The sequence below is a fragment of the Aphis gossypii genome, chromosome 2, assembly GCF_020184175.1.
Source record: "Aphis gossypii isolate Hap1 chromosome 2, ASM2018417v2, whole genome shotgun sequence".
Taxonomy (NCBI): Eukaryota; Metazoa; Arthropoda; class Insecta; order Hemiptera; family Aphididae; genus Aphis; species Aphis gossypii.
In genome coordinates, this window is record NC_065531.1 from 58,071,654 (window position 1) to 58,093,616 (window position 21,963).

Genomic DNA, 21,963 nt, shown 5'->3' on the forward strand with positions numbered 1-21,963 from the left:
TTAATTTATTTCAATTAAATAAGCAACATACTAACAAATTAATACGGTTTTTATAATTATTTATGAAATCATATTAATGTTTAATTAATATTTAAAAAAAAAAAAACTTATTTTTCTGTGTTCTGATGATCTATATGCTTTATTAAAAATAAAATATCTAGGTGTTGGGTTTTATTATTAATATATAGTTATTATATTCTTATCCCATGTATGATGAAATTATTAGTATCATAAAATAAACTACCTATAGATCATTTCATTGAACTATATTAGGAAAATAAATCAAGAGTATTCAATAATAAATTATTTGTTATTCTCCATAGTAAAATTATTAATAATTATAAAAGACAAATATTTATTTATTTAATTTTTTATAAAATGTACAATTAAAAATAATTATAATGATATGGTATATTATGTAGTGGAGTATTCTAAAAATATTAGTCCGATATGGTATTGATATAAATCTTCTAAAATTTAAAATATACATAACATAACAATATATAAGTATGTTTGAAGACCAAATTTAATTTACAATATATGTTAATATTTTTTTGCATCATATAAATACAGTTATAATATTTTATAAACCATTTAAACAACTTGATCAACAAAATAATACAACATTTTTTTTGAGTTTAAAATTTGATCAATATTCAAATAATTCTGAAAATGAATCAAGTACAGTTATTAAAATTATTTAAAAAAAATGTGTCAGTTTTATTACAACAAATATTGAAATAAAATAGTTGAAAGACATTTTTAAAATAATTCAAGGTGAGAAAATTAATTTTAATTCACCATATATATTTCCCAATCTTAAATAATTCGTTATACAAAATTTTATATCCTAACAAATCATCGATATAATTCTATAAAAGTATAATAAGTATAGTACATACTGTATAATAAGTAATAACTTTTAGTTCTTCTATTTAATATTAAAATTTGTTATTTTTGTTTACATAGTATTGTAACTTTTTTTTTCAAACGAACATTACAAACTTTTGTATGCATATGTCGATTTTATATTATTTTTGTGATTTTTTTTTTTTACTGAATGTTATGCTACTTTAAATTAATTTTATATGTTCAATTATAATAATCAAATATTAAATAAGAATGATTAAATTTTTTACTGGATTTTTCTTGCATACTTTTTATATTTTTTAGTAAATATTTCAATATTTGCATGTATAACGACCAGTGCATAATAATCTGGTCTTTAAGTTTAATTATAATATTTTAGTATGATCACTTAAACACAAAAATAGGTAAAAAGTAAAGGGTAAACATTTTTCATTAATAATTAAGTGAATATTTGTATATTATGTATATAGGTTATTCATTATAAATTATAACGATTTGAATAACGGAATGTTTTATTCATACACATAATTTGTTTGTATGGAATTTTTTACAATTTATAAATAATATTATTAATTAATATAAGTATGTATTTAAAGTTTTATGGCTAAAATAAAAATGTTGCTTTATAGACTCTTGTTTTAATATAAGAATGTTATTCTAAATATAAGTTGCATGCGATTCTTATTAACGTATAGACAATGAAGTTTTGTTTTATTTTAAAAATAATAATATCATTGCTTATACGTGTATAAGCTCATAGGATACTTAGGGTTTAAGGTTTTCTGAGAAAAAAAATGTAAAATATGATTTCAAGATAAAATTTACCAGTTATTCTATGTATAATACTAGAGAAATAATAAAAAAATATCTAGCAGACATAAAATAAACAGGAAAAAATGTTTATTGCCTTTTTTTTAGTGAATTTATTCAAATGAAATGTTTTAGAACTATTAAATATATTTAAACACCATCTATTAAAATTATTGAGACTTATTTCTAGGTAATTAAAAAGTGCCCTGCGTTAATACAAAGATCATTTTTTTAGAATAAAAATCCAACGTTTTTGCTATAAATAATTTGATGTAGAATTTTTTTGAAAATATCAATGACTTAATTTTTAATATAGTAGAATATTTTTACACATTAAATGAATATATTAATCTTTTATTTAATATTGTTCTTTTAAAAATACATCACATTGAATAAAAATTGAATTTATTTTAAAATTCGATATTTCTTATATTTTTTCATAATGAAAACACTGTCTTGAGTCTTGAAAAGTTTACATAACTTAATTAATTTTTAGATTTTTAGATGTATTGACTATAAATAACAATTGTAAACGTAGCTACAGTACATATATTTAAACAAATCGTAAGAGGTGTAAAATACATTTATTATAATATTTTCCATTTATGTAGATAAACATTATTTTAAAAAATAAATAACTACTCGTATTCATTAATAAAGATATATTTTAATTTTAATATTAGTATTTCAAATTTTAAATACTCTGAACAAAATCGATTACAAACTTAAGACAGTTGAGTCGTATATTCGTATATATTTAATAATTAAGGTCAGTATCAATCAAATAAATTATAACAAAACCTAACTTAACTTAATAGTACCATAAACAATGCCATTTACCATTACCGTGGTAGGTAGCCATTTGACTATTTAAATAAGTATTTACGATTTATTTAAATGTATTCCTTCTTAAAAGAATATTTTATTAAGGTGTTAATTCGTGTATAGTACTTTATGTTACCTAAAACTTTTACTTAACACAAAGTTATGAGTTGTGTTAAAATAAACTCTTTATTTTATGCTTTTAAATTTAGAATTCATGTAGCTTTCAACTAAAGTTCTAAACAAGCATATAAAGTGACAACTAACAATTAGTATTAAAGTACTATAATAAAACACAATCTTTGTTTTATAATTTAATGTAAATTGGTATTTAAAAATCAGTTTAAAAATGATTTAATTTTTTTTTTTATCAAGCATTTTTGTTTTATTCAACTCGCAACTAATATACATAAAACTAACTACCTAAATATAAATATATAATATTTACAGAAAGAAAATAACTGTTAAAAACTTATATTGAAACAAATTGACAAAAATATATTAATAAAATGTTTAATTTTGAATAATATTTATAATTATTACTGTGTTATTGTATTTTATATACATATATTTTTTTTACAGTTTATTATCTTATATTTTTTATATTTTATATTATTGTACGCAATAGTTATCCTCATTTAAAAAAAAATATTTGTAAAAACATTTTTATTTTTAGGCAATTATGAAATATATGGGGATCATTTATTATAAATGTATATAAACATCGATATCATTTAAAACTATTTAAATATAATTTAATAAACTAAAACTTACATTTTCTATGACACATATGAGATTTATTGTGCTTCCTTTTCCAATATGGTACTCTTCTCTTCCTAGAATTCTTGCTGTTGGTACAATCACATCCAAGTTATAGTAATGCGAAGCAATACCCGTCCCCATTGCCACCTTGAAAACGAATTCATCATGATATAATAATTAATATTTACATAAAATATACTTTGTTTTAATTTAAAAAACAAATCTACAAATATGACAGTATAATTGTATGCTTTTGTAAATTTAATTATCATTATACTAAATAATCGTTAAGAGTATACTTATATAAAATATAACTTATTCAACTATTAAATTGATTTATAAATATTTAATAAGCTGACTAGTAAATTGTTGTGAGTATATTAAGCAAATAAGAATATTGAGGATGACGAGCAACCTCATTAAAACTCTTTACATTGTGCCCCTTTTAATAGGATTCAAATTGTTAGACAAAATTATTTCTTCAGTAAAATAAACTATGATTTTTAATTCTTTTTTGATAAACATTATTTAATTATACATATAAAATACACTTATCAGACTAAAATGATAGTAAATTATAATTTAAATACGTAATTTTATGTATTTAAATCCAATAATGAATCTTGCAGTCTTTAACTTCTTAAATATTACAAATTAAATGAAATATTGTTAACATTTAGGTATAGTTAGATATATTTTTATATTATACATATTTAAATTAATGTTATACATTATACTATCCACTAATATATTCTAAATAGTTTATAGTATTATATTTTAAGCTCTTATCGTCAGATCAGCTATTTATACGAATTAAATTTAAACTATCATCCTTCCATCATCTTAATATACTATCTATCAGTTTCTTCATTTTAACGGATAAAAATTAATAAAACTGACATTTATCCATTACCTTGTTAATAAAACTTATCTCAAATATACCACCTGAGGAATCCTTGAAATTATTCAAAGTACAATTATTCTGTTGATGGTAATAAATTATAAAAAAAAATATTTATCTGATTTATAACTCATTTTATATAATCTGTTTTGATATTTATTGCATAAATTTATTGTATACATATTCTATATATTTTAAGTAACACATATAAATGTGTTAATACATTGTTTAAATCTTTCACACTTCAGCTTACTATACTTAAACTTTGAACATTGTTACGAACTTATAGCATCAGACAATCACTATTTATTAACGCAATAAGTAGTATTAGTCAAAATTTTGCTTGTTTACAGTGATTTACTAATCTTATAACAAACACTCACGGGAAATTTAAATTAGTCTATTGTACAAATCAGTTTACATAATTAGGACATCTAGTAAAATACTGAAATTTATTACAAAGAATCTTTCTGAGGTGAGTAAAAATTAAATCAATCAACATTACTTTATTGTTATGCATTCTGTGTTAATGTGTACCTATTGTATAGGTACGATTAAAGTACTAGAGATCATAAACACAATATTTAATTTGTTAATATAATAAATAATAATATATATTCTTATAGTCCCCAAAGACCGACTCTAGTTAATAATAAGTTTAATTTTTTCCATCTTTCAAAAATTGGAACCTATATTATGATCTAGTAACACAAAACTGATCGTGTTATAACTACAATAGATTGTTATACAATTAAAAAAAATATATATTTATAATTTAGCAGTTTGAAATTCCCAGTATTTATTTAAATAAAAAATATTAGATCAATATTTTGGAGCGATAAATGTATATAATGTTTATTTTGTGTATTTTTGTATATTATGTACATATAGAAGAAAAATTTAAAAACAGTTACTTTTACTAGTAAGAAAATTAATCTAGCTGGCACATATAAGATCAAAATTAAAAATTACTATTACAATTTAAAAAAAAAAAAATAATGTTCAAGTGAGTAACAATCTGTTGTACAGTAGGTCACTATTATTTATGTGTTAAACTTGAATCCAATGATAGGTATCATTGTTTACGAAAAACGATTTTGAATAGAGATGATTTGTCAGTTTAGAATATATTTTTCATTGGGTGGTGAAAAAGATGGTTTATGTTTTAATGATATGAATACCCAAAAATTAGGCAAAGTTCCATAAATATTTTTTAAAAGCGTCTAAAGTTATATTTTAACAAAATTCCTTAAAATAACGAACACATAAAAACAAATATTGAATATATCATAAAATATTATATTTAATAATATATACTAAAAGGTAGTCTTCGCTCAACATGATTTTCGTTTATTATGATGATTTATCATTTAATTCAAAATTTAACATATACATTATAGTGAATAAATGAATAACGAGGTAAACTCAAGCTTATTGTACAGTAGAGTGGTTTCCTACTTTTCCCATTTTTAATTATATATTTTGAAGCAGAACATTCTTTTTCATTTTTTATAAACAGCACATATTTAACATTGAACTACCCATACGTGCTAATTACGGGCAAAATAATGATGAAACAATTGTTATTTTGGTATTTTCAAGTTGCAATAGCACTTTTATTTGAATATGTGTTCAGTATTCCATATTTAAATACAAAGTTTTAAAAATAAATAAATTTAAAATTTAAAACTTTAAATCTTTAAAAAAAATATATCTTTGAATTAATCATTTAATCTTTTAAAATCAATTAAAATCCTTTAAATTATTTTAAAAACTTTCATTTCTTTGACGATAATATAATAATAATCATTTATTTTTATGATTATAAAATATTAAATACTATTTGTATGTATTTACCAATCTTAATTTTAATTTTAAGTTTACTTAATATTATTATATTTGTGAATATTATTATACTTGGCATTCATATGAACCAGCATCTCTCTTTTGTACATATTTGATCTGTAAATCCCAATTATCTGCGTTATCTGCATGCATTACATGAAATCGGTCATCATTTGTGTACATAAAAACACCGGAGCTTAGTATATGCCAATCTCGACGACGAACCCACGATACCTGAAAAAAAATGTATTGATATAAATTCAAATAGTAGTAAAACTGGTGCAATACCGTAAAATATTAAAAAATAATCTAACAATTTATATAAATATAATATAATAATAATTTAATAATTTATTATTTTTTTTTTTTCTATAAAAATAAAAACTCATTAGGAAGTATCACTACTGGGTGGCTCATTCTAACGAACTATTTCAATATCCTCTGTAAATTAGCTCATACTCTCATTGTACACCAGAGTACAGATTGTATATCGTTAAAAAAAAAAAAAAATAATTAAAAAAATAAAATTAGGAACATTAAAATCAAGAATTGTCAAAAAATGCTCAATTCCATTTTTATTCTCATTCAGAAAATTGAAGAAAAACATAACTAACATCACTTAGATAGCTTAGTTTAGTTTCCTAGATAGGTACAGGAAAGCAAAATATATGAATAAAAATAGCATTTGAACACGAAATTTATATCTATGTACTGAATTGATTATTTCGTCATGTTAAAAAGAAAACATAAAAATAAAGTATAACATAACTTGCATGTTTTTTTTTTAATACATTATACATGTAATTAATAATGAATGATTATTAAACAATTATTAGTTTTTATTTTCTTTTACCATACTTTGATTATTAAATACCTTTCAATGATAATTAACTAAATATTTCATAAAATATCACATAATATATAATATTTATTATGTATAATAATTATATGAATTTATAGAACTATTTAATTATTAGATTCCAAATAATATTTTTTTCCATTAATTTAATATGAATAGATCTATTATACCATTTAAAAACCCCAAATTGAATCGTTCAATATTAAATCAGTACAAACTACTGGAATTATTTAATTTAAAATACATAGTATATCAAGTTATCATAATATAGATATCTCTAATTCATTAAAATGTTGAATATAAATAATTTGAATCATTGATTTTATTTGAGCACTGTATTTCACAAACCGAAGTATCACATTATTATTACCTTTTCAAAAATAATATGTTATTATATAAAATATCCTCATAACGGTTTTGATAAATTGATAACTATAATATGGTGTATTATGATATTCAAAATGAATCAATACGTGTATTGTAACTTATGAGCTTTCTATTTTCTTTGTAACTTCAGATAATAAAACATAGTCAATATTCATTGATATTAGATAGCTCATAAATATTTTCCAACAGTGAATTGTTTAATAGAAACAATATACCAGTTTATAGTACAAGAATTTTCTAATTTAAATTTTATTCTATTTCAAGTCTAAGAGAATTGTAAACAATTTCACAATTTCATACCACAGAATATTACTTATTCAAAATTGGACAAAGATTTTAATCTATAAGCAAGAAACTAGAGATAATTGTATAGAATCATACAATGTCTGTTTGTACAAAACCTCTTAAAATAATAGAGACTGAGAATTATATTGTGTTACTAAATATATTAATTTTAAGTTTAATTAATATTATCGTAGAATTCAAGTACCCGTAAACAAAACTAAATAAATTTACCAAATGATATCGACCCCTATACTACACTAATAAATATAAATGAAACGAAACATAATTTAATAAAAGTTTTCACTGCACAGAGACAAATATACACTAAACATTTATGAATAATATATTTAAATAAACATATTATTATCATATCTATTACCATGAAATCTACTGATCAGTTTATAGAGAACGGATTTAGCAATATATACTACTTCAGTATGAAATAATATGTTTGAAAGTTCACTGATTTTAAAGATTGCTTGTAGTGTAAAACTCAAAAAAAATTTACCAATACAAATTGTAGGTTTTTGTTTTCAAAAAAATTAAAATATAATTCATGTAGGTATTAAAAAAATAACACATCTTATAAAACAAAAATACAAAGTCAGTATAAAATGCATAATTGATATTATATTGTAAGTCGTAATCATATTCCATAATATAATCTACACTCACAAACTTAACCATACTTCCTATATTCAAAATTAATACTTGATAATTATATTAACGTCACACGGGCATAATAACATAGACATAATATAGCATTATGTCAAAACTATTATACATTAAACTCACCTAAGCACGTCGATTATATCTTAATACACTAAAGAAAAAAAAAAACTTCCAGGGGATTATTTATTTAATTATTACGCCCTGGCTTTAATCGCGTCCAACAGCTCCAAGTGTGCTACACATTGTGCGCGATAACTTATTACTTCAGTTAACACGAACAGGATGAACTTAGGTTGTAAAGTTATTGCCGGTACGATTACTTTAAAGCAAAACATTTAATGTACGGCGAGCCACGGACAAAGTTCGGGCCACCAATAATACCTGCACTTAGTACGCAAGACAGCTATAGAAATGACACGAACAATATTCCCACTCGAACATGTCACTATCCAAAATTATATCGAATGGGTACGGCAGTGGTGTAGCGCACATTAAAATATTATGATCTAGTGGATGGCTTCCTTAACAGTCTGCCGAAAATAATAATTGTCTCTTCGGAAACTGCCATGCCGGGATATTATGAAGTGATCGCACGCGATGCCGATGAAGACACTTCGGTTTGTCCGACGTCAAACCGCGTTCAGTCCGCTCAAGTGCGTTAGTTTGCAAAACAATAATTGATGTAATTACTGCGGTTCAGAGAGTTGTAACTTGTAGGACACGTATTGGATGAAATATACTTCGTCAAAAGGCAGCTTATCATTATCTAAGTCTATATAGTTAATGTGTTTTTTGCATAATAATATTTACTGAGTGTATGGAAACGGAAGAGCTAACGTATCAGTAACTAAAACTTAATGAAAAATTGTAATTAGGGATTTCAAACTTGAACTAATTGTACTCAGAATACGAATACGGTTGTTAATAGTATATTATATATCGATATATACTTGACAAAAAATATCGTCAATAATAACCATTGTAAATATGTTGTATTTTGCAGTGTTATAGTTATTAAGAACCCGCACGTTTATCAATCTATTAAATCCTTTCCAAACGAATAACAACTGACTATTCACATTAAAAAATAGTTTCTACAAATTTTAATATTTTAAAATTTATTGAACAACGATTTATGATAATTTTGAATTGACAAATGTATATTGTTAATTATAATAACTCAATTTTCTATTGAATTTATAATTTATTTATTTTTTAATAACAGTATAAGTATCTGGATGATTTTATTAAGAAAAAAATATTCGTGCTATAATTATAACAGTTATAGTAGTTATGGTAGTTATGCAGTACCATGCTATAACATATGTCTTTTTTTCACTGTATTATGACATATTGATTATATAAAAATATCACTTTGAAAAAAATCAGACGAAAATTTCAAGATATACGTTTATAACCTATAGGGTGATGCCGAAAGGTTAGAAATGTGATGTCATGCTCTAGCAGTTATATCCATCATTGTGTTAATGATTTTTTAATAAATTATGAGAAATGTATTTTTAAAATACGTACTTTTGTCTGTTTAAGGTAAACAAAATACGATTTTGAACTATTATTCCACTTTTAAAACAACGCTCCTTAAAAATAATATTAAAAATTTTAAAGCTTTAAAATTCAGTATATTCAGTATATTCTAAAGTTTTTATTTTTTTGTTTAGTTTATTTTAATTAGGGATATATTTTAAATGTTCTTCACTGACTTATGGTCTATATTAGTTTTAATGAGATTCAAAAAGTGTTGTTTATAATAAATTCTGTAAAGGCAATTTTATAACTAATTACTATAAATTTATCATAACTACAATATATTAATTAGACTAAATTGATCAATTTTCATTGTAACGATATAATATAATAGGTATCTATCGAGAAGATAGTATAACAATTAAATTATTTATATAAGTACCTAGAAGTGTTTTTTGGTTATTGTAAAAAAAAAAAAAAACGGTGTTCTGAAATGGAGGTGTTCAAGTAACAAAAATTATTATACGACGCTCATTTTTCTGGACCTGAACAAATTCTGGTTTGCAACTTATTTGGCAACCATAATCATGCTGCAGATTCTCAAACGACAATTGTTTTAAAAAAAAAAAAACTGAAAATGAAAGACAAAAAAATGTATTTTATTTAGTCCACCAAAAATAATTGGATCTGAATTGCAGAAGTCGCAAGTCCTCACAGAAAAAAATTATAAGTTCAGATATTTCATCAATACGAATGACGATGTATGATTAAAGTCCAAAAAAATATCTATACTACCCAAATCGTTAGACAAAGCTTTGGAACAATTAAGAGATTTGCAACTGGATAGTAGCTTTATGTACAAAAAAACAGCAATTTATTCATACTTCAGCAATTGACAATTTTGTTTATATAACAACGACTGACAATTTTTTAATTATGTTATGTTAATGTATAATAATATACATTTTATTTATAAATATTTTCAAAATAGCAACGTTGCATTTAAAATTATGTGGAATCGTATATACGTATGTTACGGGCAAAGTACCTATACAATTTGGGCGTTATCTATAATAACTGGGCGTCTTATACAATGCTTGAGCGTTGTATAAAATGAACTTCGTATATTGGACAATATAGATAATAATATAATATTTAATCATAAAGCATAGATTTGAATTTGTAGAATCGTGATTCAGCTATTTCGATACCTTCTTGATAAAAGTTTGCAGTCTTTCTCAGAAACCTTATTAAGTTTATTTGTTGTTGTTTTTTCAAATTACATTACTTTGGTAGCTTGTTTGCTTATTAAACTTAAGTTTTTATTATTTAAATGAAATTTCATAAAAAACAATGCTTTGTCAAATATTTTATACAATATATTATTTTATGACGTATAATTTCCTGAGATTACTGAATCACTTATATGAATTAGAATCTTAGAATAAATACAGCCTGAATAATTTCAAAATTTAACAAAACCAATATCTAACAGTGATTTGGAACATTTAAACATTTTAATTTAAAAATATATTTTTGAAGGATTACGATTTTATCCTAAATTGACGATGTACTTATTAGATTATTAAATTAGAATTTAACTTTTAAATTAAAATCAAATTGAATTTTTTTAATGCACAAAGAAGTACGAGTACAAAAAATGTATACCTTGTATAAAATATAAATATACATTTTTTCAATAAATTGAATATGAATAGTAAAAATAATGCATTTACATATTAATGTATAGCTGTTGGTTTTGAAAGTAGGTTAAATTCATCATTTCATAGTAAATATTAATATAATCTTTTAAATCTATGTATTATTTAATACAATAATTAATTTATAATTTAATTTACTAACATATTTGCAATAGCAGGAAAAACTTATTTTATTCCAAACACAATAAGAGAGTAAGAAATTTTTTATATTTTTAATATTTTAGTATGTGCATATAGTGGGAAATATAGGAAGTCCTATAAAACTCACGTATACTATGAGCACTGTTCATAAAAATTTTAACTAAACTATAAATTAAAAAAAATAGTCAGTTGCTAAGAAAATACAAAATAGCCAATTTCAATCTTATGTAATTTTGAAAAGTCTCATTATTAAATATTAAAATATTTTTTAATGATTCGTGGATGTCAAATAAAATTTTTTTGGATTCAATGTTTTGATTGAGCGTTATAGTATGTAGTTAATTTATTATAAATTTAAATAATTATGGTGTGAGTACTTGTATATTATTTTTATTAAAATTACTTAAGACAATCGATTGGAAAATAATTTTGGTGGGAAATACAGAGATGCTACAAAATGTTGTTTTAGTGATGAATGCTTCATAGAAGAGTAATGCTAATTTTGTATATTTATTTAGATAATAGCTTTTTAAACATACTATTGAAATGTTAGAATATAATCTAATATTTTATGATGGTATAGGTAATACTATATAAGATTGTATGTCATGATCAGGTTTCAGACACAAGAAACAATCAGAAATCTGTATTTTTACCTTATTCTTTTTTAGCTTTTGTTTGCGCGACTACCTGGTCTTTTGTGACACCACTGGGTGTCTGCCGGGTATAGACTCGCAGAGTTACATGCGCTGGATAAGTAGTATGATGTATTAAAAAACAATAAGTAACAAATTATACGAAAGCGGACTGTATTAAATTTATAGAAAAGAATATATTGCCAACTCTTACACGTATGAATAATAATGTATATAATATAGAAATTCTTACGATACTAAGGTTAGTAGACTTAAAAATAACAATATAATATTATAATATAAAGTATTAACAAACAAAAGGAGAGGTATGATAATATAAGGCTGACCTGGATTCAGCTAACGCGTGGAATGGACACTGTTCCTCAGCCTCATCAGTCGTAGTACAAAAACCAACATGAATATACAACGAATGGTCGGGCACTGACGTCGGAGACTTGGTGTGTGTTGCAATACACGGCGAAGACACACCTTAATGGACGACGTCGAAACGAACTTTGTTAATGCTCTCAACGTGTGTGTGTTGCAATAAAGGGCGAACACACATGTTAATGAGAGCAATTAAAAACGCAGTTAAGTTAAAAACGAACGACGACACAAGACACGACGCGGAGACGTGAAAGACCACACGCGCCAGACAACAACAACAACATGGCGACCGGTAGGTCGGCACCGATGTCAGGCGAAGCAGTGTGTCCCCCAATGCCGACAACACAAGGGAATGACTTAAAGACGTCGCAAAAAAAACGAACATTATCGTGACCCCTCGCGCACGGTGGTAAGACTGCATCCGCGCATAAACGACCGATAAGTATCCAACATTGCTCCCGCCTTTGAAAGCCAAGCTTTCAAAAGATTGAAATTGATGGTGAAATTCTCGGTCAGCCTTTTTTACAATTTGGTTTTTTTTTTTAAGATATATAAAAAGTAAAAATAAAATAAACAAAAAAAATAGTTATAAAAGATAATGATAATGACATTAGTAAGAGTGGCAATATATTATATGATTTTATTTTTAAGAAATGGGGAGTTTGACTAATTTTACTACGGGTCTCTTGAGGATACCGTCACCTGTTCGGACTGTCACCACACGGACTACATCGTCGGCACCCGGGTGTGTCTGCAGGATTCGCCCCAGTTGCCATGACATAGATGGACGGTTTGGAGAGTTTATCACTACAAGATCTCCGACAGCGAGGGAGGGACTCGGGGAAGTCCATTTTTGTCTGGTTTGGAGTGTCTGTAGATATTCTTGACTCCATCTTTTCCAAAATGACTGTTGAGCTTGCTTGATCAATTGCCACCTATTTAATCGATTCATTGGAGTCATGGTTAATTCTCGTTCAGGGATGGCACTGATAGGGCGACCGATCAAAAAATGACCGGGTGTTAGAGCATTTAAATCATTCGGATCTCCCGATATCGGAGTTAGTGGCCGAGAATTTAGAATCCCTTCAATGCGGATTGCAAGAGTGGTGAATTCTTCAACAGTGAATACTTGAGAGCCTATAACCTTTTTGAGGTGAGTCTTGACACTTTTTATGGCGGCTTCCCATATTCCACCAAAATGGGGTGCTGCAGGAGGATTGAATTTCCATTGGCAGAGAGCCTTTGCTTGAACTGCGTCTCTTGTTGCCGAATCCTTAAATAGATTTTTAAATTCTCGGGCAGCACCGACATAATTGGTTCCACAATCTGACCGGATTTCTGTTGGTACACCACGACGCGCGATGAAACGGTCAAAAGCTGCTAAAAAAGTTTCTGTTGACAAGTCAGTAACAACCTCCACGTGTATAGCCTTAACTGACATACATACAAATATTGCGATATATGCCTTTTGCGTTCTAGAATTCCGCCTTCGTGCTTCTTTTACAACAAAAGGTCCACCATAATCCATGCCGACGTTTGTAAAAGGATAATCAGGTTGTACCCGAATAGATGGTAAATTAGCCATGTATGGTTTAGGACAGGCAGCACGATACCGAATACATGTAACACAAGAATGGATGACCTCCTTTATAGCAGATCGACAAGAAATGATCCAAAATTTCCGATGAATCATAGACATTACCAATCTCATTCCTCCATGCAGTAAACACTGGTGATAATGCAAAATAATCAATCTGGTCAACACCGAATTTTTCGGTAAAAGTACTAAGCATCCAGCACTTTCATCAAGCGTGGAAAACTTCAAACGACCGCCAACTCGAATTATCCCGTTTGGATCTAAAAATGGAGCCAGTTGAGCTAAACTACTTGGTGTGATGGTTGCCTGAGGATTCATTAATTGTTTTGATAATTGTGGCCAATGTGAATTTTGTGTAAATTTGACACATTTGTTCAAAATGTTTTCTGCTTCGTGACAACTAATAGGGCCATCAGTGGTAAATTTCCGGCGAGCTTTTTGTATGAAGCGATAGCAATGAGATAAAACACGTTGCATCCTTGTTAGTGAAGAAAATCGCTTTAACATATCTTCGGGATTTTCAACTTGATGAACATGCAAAGTGCATTCCGAGAATTTTTTAACCTCAGGCAATTGATCCGTGGCTGGTAACTTTAACTTGGATAAAGAAATCACAGGCCATTGGTGTTCAGGAAGATGTAGAAAATAGGGTCCATGTATGTGTAGTGATTGTGAAACCAACTCCTTGGGAAGTGTTCCTCGGGACGCCGGGTCTGCAGGGTTGTCCCCAGATGTCACATGGGCCCACTCACACATTGGAATCAGAGATCGAATTTTCGCAACTCTGTTTGTGACAAATATCTTCAGTTTCTTTTGTTCTGTGGTTAGCCATGCCAAAACGATGGTGGAATCCGTCCAGGCACGTACCCGTTCGATGTTAACAACGTGCTGAAGTACCTCTAATTGGTGCGATAGGAGTTGTGAGAGAAGTAAAGCAGCACATAGCTCTAACCGTGGTATAGTTAAGGTAATGTCTGCGTCCGATGATTTAAGGGGGGCAACCTTGCTCTTACATGTAATGAAATGAATCCTGACAACCTCTTGTGCATCCACGATTCTTATATATACCACAGCTGCATACCCTTTTTGGGAGGCATCGGCGAAACCTAATAGCTGCACGCTTTTCACTTGACGTACGTCAATATGACGAGGTAGCGACAAATCTGACAATAATGGTAAATCATTAATAAACATTTTCCATTTATCAATTACAGAGATTGAGGGTGGCTCATCCCAATTAAGCTTTTGTATCCAAAGCTCTTGTAGGACACACTTAGCCCAAAATATCGTTGGTCCGAGTACCCCAATGGGATCATACAATCGCGCAATTGTGGATAATATTGACCGTTTTGTAACGACAGGGTTTTCAGGACTTGTATGATAACCAAAGGCATCCACATTTGTATCCCAGTGTAAGCCTAACACCTTGACGGAATGCACGTCTTTGGCTTCAATAATTGAATCAAGTGCACGGTCTTCGACGTCGATGTTTTCCAAAACTTCTGTGCAGTTGCTGGCCCACTTTTTTAAGTTGAAATTCCCTCGACGAAGTAATGCCACAATTTCCTGTTTTAATTGGAGAACATCTTCTACCGTATTTGCCCCTGCGACAATATCGTCAACGTAGGTAGATGTTGTTAATATATTAAATGCAAGTGGATAGGAAGGTCCGTCTTCTTCATTTAACTGATGCAAACATCGCATGGCCAAAAATGGGGCTGAGCTCATACCATAAGTGACAGTACACAACTGAAACTCCTGGACTTCTTCATCTGGTGAGTTTCGCCAAAGTATGTGCTGATATGCACAATCCTCCTCGCAGATATTTATTTGCCTGTACATTTTCTCGATGTCAGCAATAAACAAATACTTGTGAAATCGGCTGCGTAATAAGACGTCGCTAATATCCAGTTGTAACTTGGGACCAGTTGCCAAACAATCATTGAGTGAATAACCGGTTGACGATCTTGCTGATGCATCAAAAACTACTCGTATTTTTATGTTGTCGTTACTTCGTTTAACAACTGGGTGGTGTGGAATGAAATACTTCCCTGGATTGATTGCAGGTCGCATATGACCAAGAGACAAATAATCATTCATGAACTTTCGGTAAGCGGAATATAAATCAGGGTCCTTTGTTAAACGGCGTTCTAAATTATAGAGTCGATTTAAAGCCATTGTTCGTGATGGACCAAGTACAATAGGTGTACGATTGGCGAGGTTATCCATGATTCGTGAGCGGAATGGAAGGGCAACACAAAATCTTCCTGTGGAATCTCGGTTGACTGTTTTTCGGAACCATTCTTCGACTAATTCATCTTCCGTCGTCGGTAAATCTGGAATTGGTGGTTGTTCTACCTTCCAAAACTGTTGTAGAAGTCCTTCAATGGACGGAGACTCAGTAATGGAGAGTGAGACAACTGGTGACATTGTTGACTTGTTTAAAGCACCACCTATTACCCATCCAAGCGTTGTACTCATAGCTGACGGCAATCCTGGACTGTGAATAACATCTGTCTTTGTCGGTAAGACCAGTGGGTATAAATCATTTCCAATTAACATGTCGATTGGTCCAGGAACGTCGAAAGCAGGATCCGCCAATATCAGATGACGATATCGTTCGCGGACCGATGCAGGTAATTTCTCACTTGGCATGTGTCTGGTAATTTGTGAAAGCACAATAATGTCTGAAGCAACAAATTGTGGCTCTTTAGCTGTTAAGGGAACAAATCTGCAATGTGTACTACCCTTGATCTTCGTTACTGGTTGTTGAGATAATCCAGATACGTTCGTGCAAGTTTTATGCCTCTGCAACCCGAGACGGTTGACACATTCGGAAGTCATTACTGAAACTTGAGAACCTCCATCTAATAAAACACGAACAGTTTGTAATTCTCCTGTGTTATCAAATATGCGCACAATCGCTGTTCCTAACACTACGGTTTTGTCTGTACATGTAGTGCCGGCAAATTTTGATAGGCTGGCAGAAGGTTCCGAGTCAACATTGTTCGGTTGTGATTTGTCACCGCGTTCTTGATTTATTTCCTTTACCGATAAATTATCGCAATCTAAATGTAACAGTGTATGATGTTTACTCTGACATGTTTTGCATCTGAATGTTGACGAACATGCGTTTGCTGAATGACCAGTCTTCAGACAACAAAAACACAAACAGTTGTCACTGGCGAACTTCCGCCGCAAATCTGTCGAAATCTTCTTAAACAAGAAACACCGATAAAGGTGGTGTTCATGTTGACAATATAAGCATTTTGAGGTCTTCTGTGACGGCCTTGAGCTGTTAGTAGTTGAAGTTAAAGAAGACTTGACTGACGGAGCACCCTTACCTTTTTTTAAATTAGGTTTTGACACCAACTCTACCTTCTCAGCACTTTTACCGATGTTTTCTAATATTTTACATCTTTGAGAAATGAAATTTAATAAGTCGTCTAAACTTGGTATCTCAGACTGTGGTATACTAGCTTCAAATAAACGACGTGTTTCAGTATCTATAACGCGAACTCCAATATAAAAAAGTAAGAAACTGGATATATTTTCGATTCCGAGTGCATTAATGGCCGAAACATTTTCACGAAAAGTGTGTACAAAGGACAACAGCGACGACACAGATTCTTTTTTGAGAGGGGCAAAAGCAAATAACTTATCTACGTGTGCAGTTGCCAATAACCGGCGGTTTTCATAACATTTTGTTAACTCATTCCAAGCAATTGAATAGTTGTCCGCACTCAACGGGACAGCTTTGACGATAGTGAGTGCTGGACCTGATAAGCAGGATATTAAATAGTGATAACGTTCAATATCTGAAATCGCCTTGTTATTATGTATAAGCGACTGAAACATATCACGAAATGTACACCATTCAATTACGTTGCCGTCAAATTTTGGTAATTCTATTTTAGGTAAACTAACTGTATGATAAGCTTGAGGAACCCCACCACTATTTAGTGAACGAAATTCATCATTCGGTGTACGTTTTGGTTGCAACTGTTCCATCGTTGACCTAATCGTTCCACACATTTCTTCCATAGCATCCGCAACAAGTGCGTCAACCTGTTCAAACTCTCGTACTAAATTCAAATCGACTAAAGACGCGAGGATTTCTTGTTGATACTTTTCGAACTGAGAAATGTATTTTTCAAGTGAGATTACGCGAGCCAAGAATACATGCTGCTTGTCAACATCTGTTTTAGCCTCATTCGCTAAACTGTCGAGATTACGAATAGACCGAAGTACACCATCACGTGCTGAACGCGCCAGAAGTAGAGCCTTTGTAAATCAGTCGATTCCTCCACCTGATTCTTTTTTGGACGACCCATTGTTGAGCAACAAAAAGGAATAATACGACAAAAGGACAATGACAACAAAACAAGCAATTACTACGTCATCCGGATCGTAGGACCAAAAATGTTTGCGCGACTACCTGGTCTTTTGTGACACCACTGGGTGTCTGCCGGGTATAGACTCGCAGAGTTACATGCGCTGGATAAGTAGTATGATGTATTAAAAAACAATAAGTAACAAATTATACGAAAGCGGACTGTATTAAATTTATAGAAAAGAATATATTGCCAACTCTTACACGTATGAATAATAATGTATATAATATAGAAATTCTTACGATACTAAGGTTAGTAGACTTAAAAATAACAATATAATATTATAATATAAAGTATTAACAAACAAAAGGAGAGGTATGATAATATAAGGCTGACCTGGATTCAGCTAACGCGTGGAATGGACACTGTTCCTCAGCCTCATCAGTCGTAGTACAAAAACCAACATGAATATACAACGAATGGTCGGGCACTGACGTCGGAGACTTGGTGTGTGTTGCAATACACGGCGAAGACACACCTTAATGGACGACGTCGAAACGAACTTTGTTAATGCTCTCAACGTGTGTGTGTTGCAATAAAGGGCGAACACACATGTTAATGAGAGCAATTAAAAACGCAGTTAAGTTAAAAACGAACGACGACACAAGACACGACGCGGAGACGTGAAAGACCACACGCGCCAGACAACAACAACAACATGGCGACCGGTAGGTCGGCACCGATGTCAGGCGAAGCAGTGTGTCCCCCAATGCCGACAACACAAGGGAATGACTTAAAGACGTCGCAAAAAAAACGAACATTATCGTGACCCCTCGCGCACGGTGGTAAGACTGCATCCGCGCATAAACGACCGATAAGTATCCAACAGCTTTTAAAATTGCTTAGGACAGTTCTGAAATTATGTGTCAGATAAATAAAATAATAAAAATATTATGATGAATTTCCATTTTATAAACTAAGGTGTGAACATATCACACTCGTCTTAGAACAAAGGATATAATATTGCAGGTTTAAACACAATTAATTATCTTATCATGAAAATCAAATAACTATTTTATTAAAAATACCTACCAAACACTAATTTTATATTACACAAATCCTTGGTCTGATAAACAAACAGATTTTAATAAAACTAGTAATAGTAATAGTGAGAACTGTTTTTCAGGGACCCACACTTAACACACTACCTTTTAAAAAATTATTCCATAACTGCTTGACAACAAAAAATTGTTAAACTTTTTCATTCCATTTCTATGACGATGAACACCGCTGTTTTAGAACCACAATGTGCCGTGAATTGTTAGCGAAGCTACTTATAAACTACAATCTAGTACATGCCAATATCCCAGCCAACTAAAATATATCAACCTCGGACAATAAAATCAAATTGTTTAAAGAATTTAAAATTTTCAATCAATAAAATATGTAATTAAGTAGTTAATGAATTTCATTACTATATCCATTCAAAAATGAATTTTAACATTAAATCATATCAGGTATATCTTATTATATTGTATAGAAAAAAAATATTTAACAATAATAATTAATGTATTATTTTTCTTTATTATAGTTCAATATTAAACATTATGATTTATGATTAACTTTGAACATTTAACGTACATCACACCGGCCCTCATCCATTTTAATTTTTTTTAAATTTTGTTTACCAATATTTAGTATGCAATTTGTATGAATTTGTACTATCATTTTCAAAATCTGTACGATAACAGTTTTTTTTTTGTTATCAAAGAAAAATAGTGGGTTGAGCTACGGTAATGCGTTTTAAAAACTATATAGTTAATTATAATTTAGTATGAAATTTGTAAGAGTTGATACGACCAATTTGGCTGCAATTTCAGTTACTTAAAAAAACCGTCACTTCAGCCCCACCCCTGCACGCAATTTAAGTTTCCGATGCCATAATTTAGTACGCAATTTGTATGAATTTATACGACCGTTTTTAAAATTTGTACGACTATCGTTCAAAGAAAATTTTCAAAAATTGTAAATCGGTTGGGCCAGCGTGTTGTACGTCAATCCATTTGCTTGTGTATATATAGAGTGAACGAAATTTGTTACAAAATGTATGATTCATGGACACTAATTTGACATTTTGCCTTTAGAGAATGACAAATTGAATGACAAAAATATCTTCACCCACCATGTACATATGGTTTATATTCACTGTATAATTGTTTTCACTAACAAAACTTTTCAGTACACGCCACGCTGTATCGCCAATTTTATCTAGTACGAGATATGAAATAATGTACTTTTTACATTGATTTAACTATTTTTCGTCATCAAAAAAACATATATAAAATAATAAAAAATTTAAAAATAGATTAAATATATAGGGTTGATAGAAATATTATAATTGATAAATAATGACTCGAAATATAAATGTACAAATTTAAATAAATAAAACTTCACGGTAATGAATATTTTAAGTTATAATGTAGGTATCATACAAATTTTAAGCAGTTGTATTATTATCTAATATGAGTGATAATGGCTATATTTTATAGCTTAATATAATAAAACTTGACGAGTTAAAAATAAAACAATTATTATTAATTGATTTTACAATTTACACATATACATATATTTTAATGATGAAGATTTTAATTATTTTTTTAATCGTTCACAAAACTCAAAATTTTGGGGGAAAATATCTAAATATAATGGGACAATCAAATCTATTATATTAAACACTAAATAATTTAGTTGGTATAACTGGCCTGATAAATATTTAAAAAAAAATGCGTTTAACTCAATTGTATCATAGTGCAATTTAAAATAAAGAACGATTTATTATTTTTTATTTTTACACATACATGCTAATTTCATAAACATGAAGTAGTAATTTTAGTTAATGAATGTATAATTAATTACTATTAACACTAGATAACTGTTTATCTAATTAATTAGTTAATATTTAGTAAAAAAAAAAAAAAAAAAGTGAAAAATGAAAAAAATGTTAAGAACTCTAAATATTTAACTGAAAAATGTTTGAAACGACATAGTTAGGTAGGTATATTCATTATTATTAATAATACCATTAATATCTGAATTTTAAAATGTTATAATATGAGATTCACTTACTGTAATTGAATTATCCACATAGTTTCAATTATGAATATTTAATATAATTTTTTAGTTAATTTATTTTGATCAATCATTCGAACTAAATACTTAGTTTTGATTATGTATATATTCAAATATAATAAGTATAAATGATATATAAAACTATAACAGATTATGCAAGTAATTGAGATTTATTCCTCAAGTTCATAGAATATTATAAATAATGGCTTAGGTTGATATAAAATACAAGGGTTCAACATAATAATATATATATGTATTTATGAGTATACATAAATAAGTTATTTATTTCAGTCTTGGGTTTTTTTTTTTTTTTTAATAAAA

The 21,963-nt window shown here is 28.6% G+C and overlaps 1 protein-coding gene across 1 annotated transcript in view; it reads right to left on the reverse strand.

The window, feature by feature from the left end:
• Nucleotides 1-21,963, reverse strand: part of LOC114125097 (uncharacterized) — a 51,799-nt gene that overhangs the window by 17,508 nt on the left and 12,328 nt on the right. The window contains exons 3-5 of the mRNA XM_050200218.1: nt 13,259-18,463; nt 6,083-6,244; nt 3,277-3,411 (exon numbers count right to left, since the gene is read on the reverse strand). Of these exons, the coding sequence (XP_050056175.1) occupies nt 3,277-3,411; nt 6,083-6,244; nt 13,259-18,463 (5,502 nt within the window). The remainder of the gene's footprint in view (nt 1-3,276; nt 3,412-6,082; nt 6,245-13,258; nt 18,464-21,963) is intronic.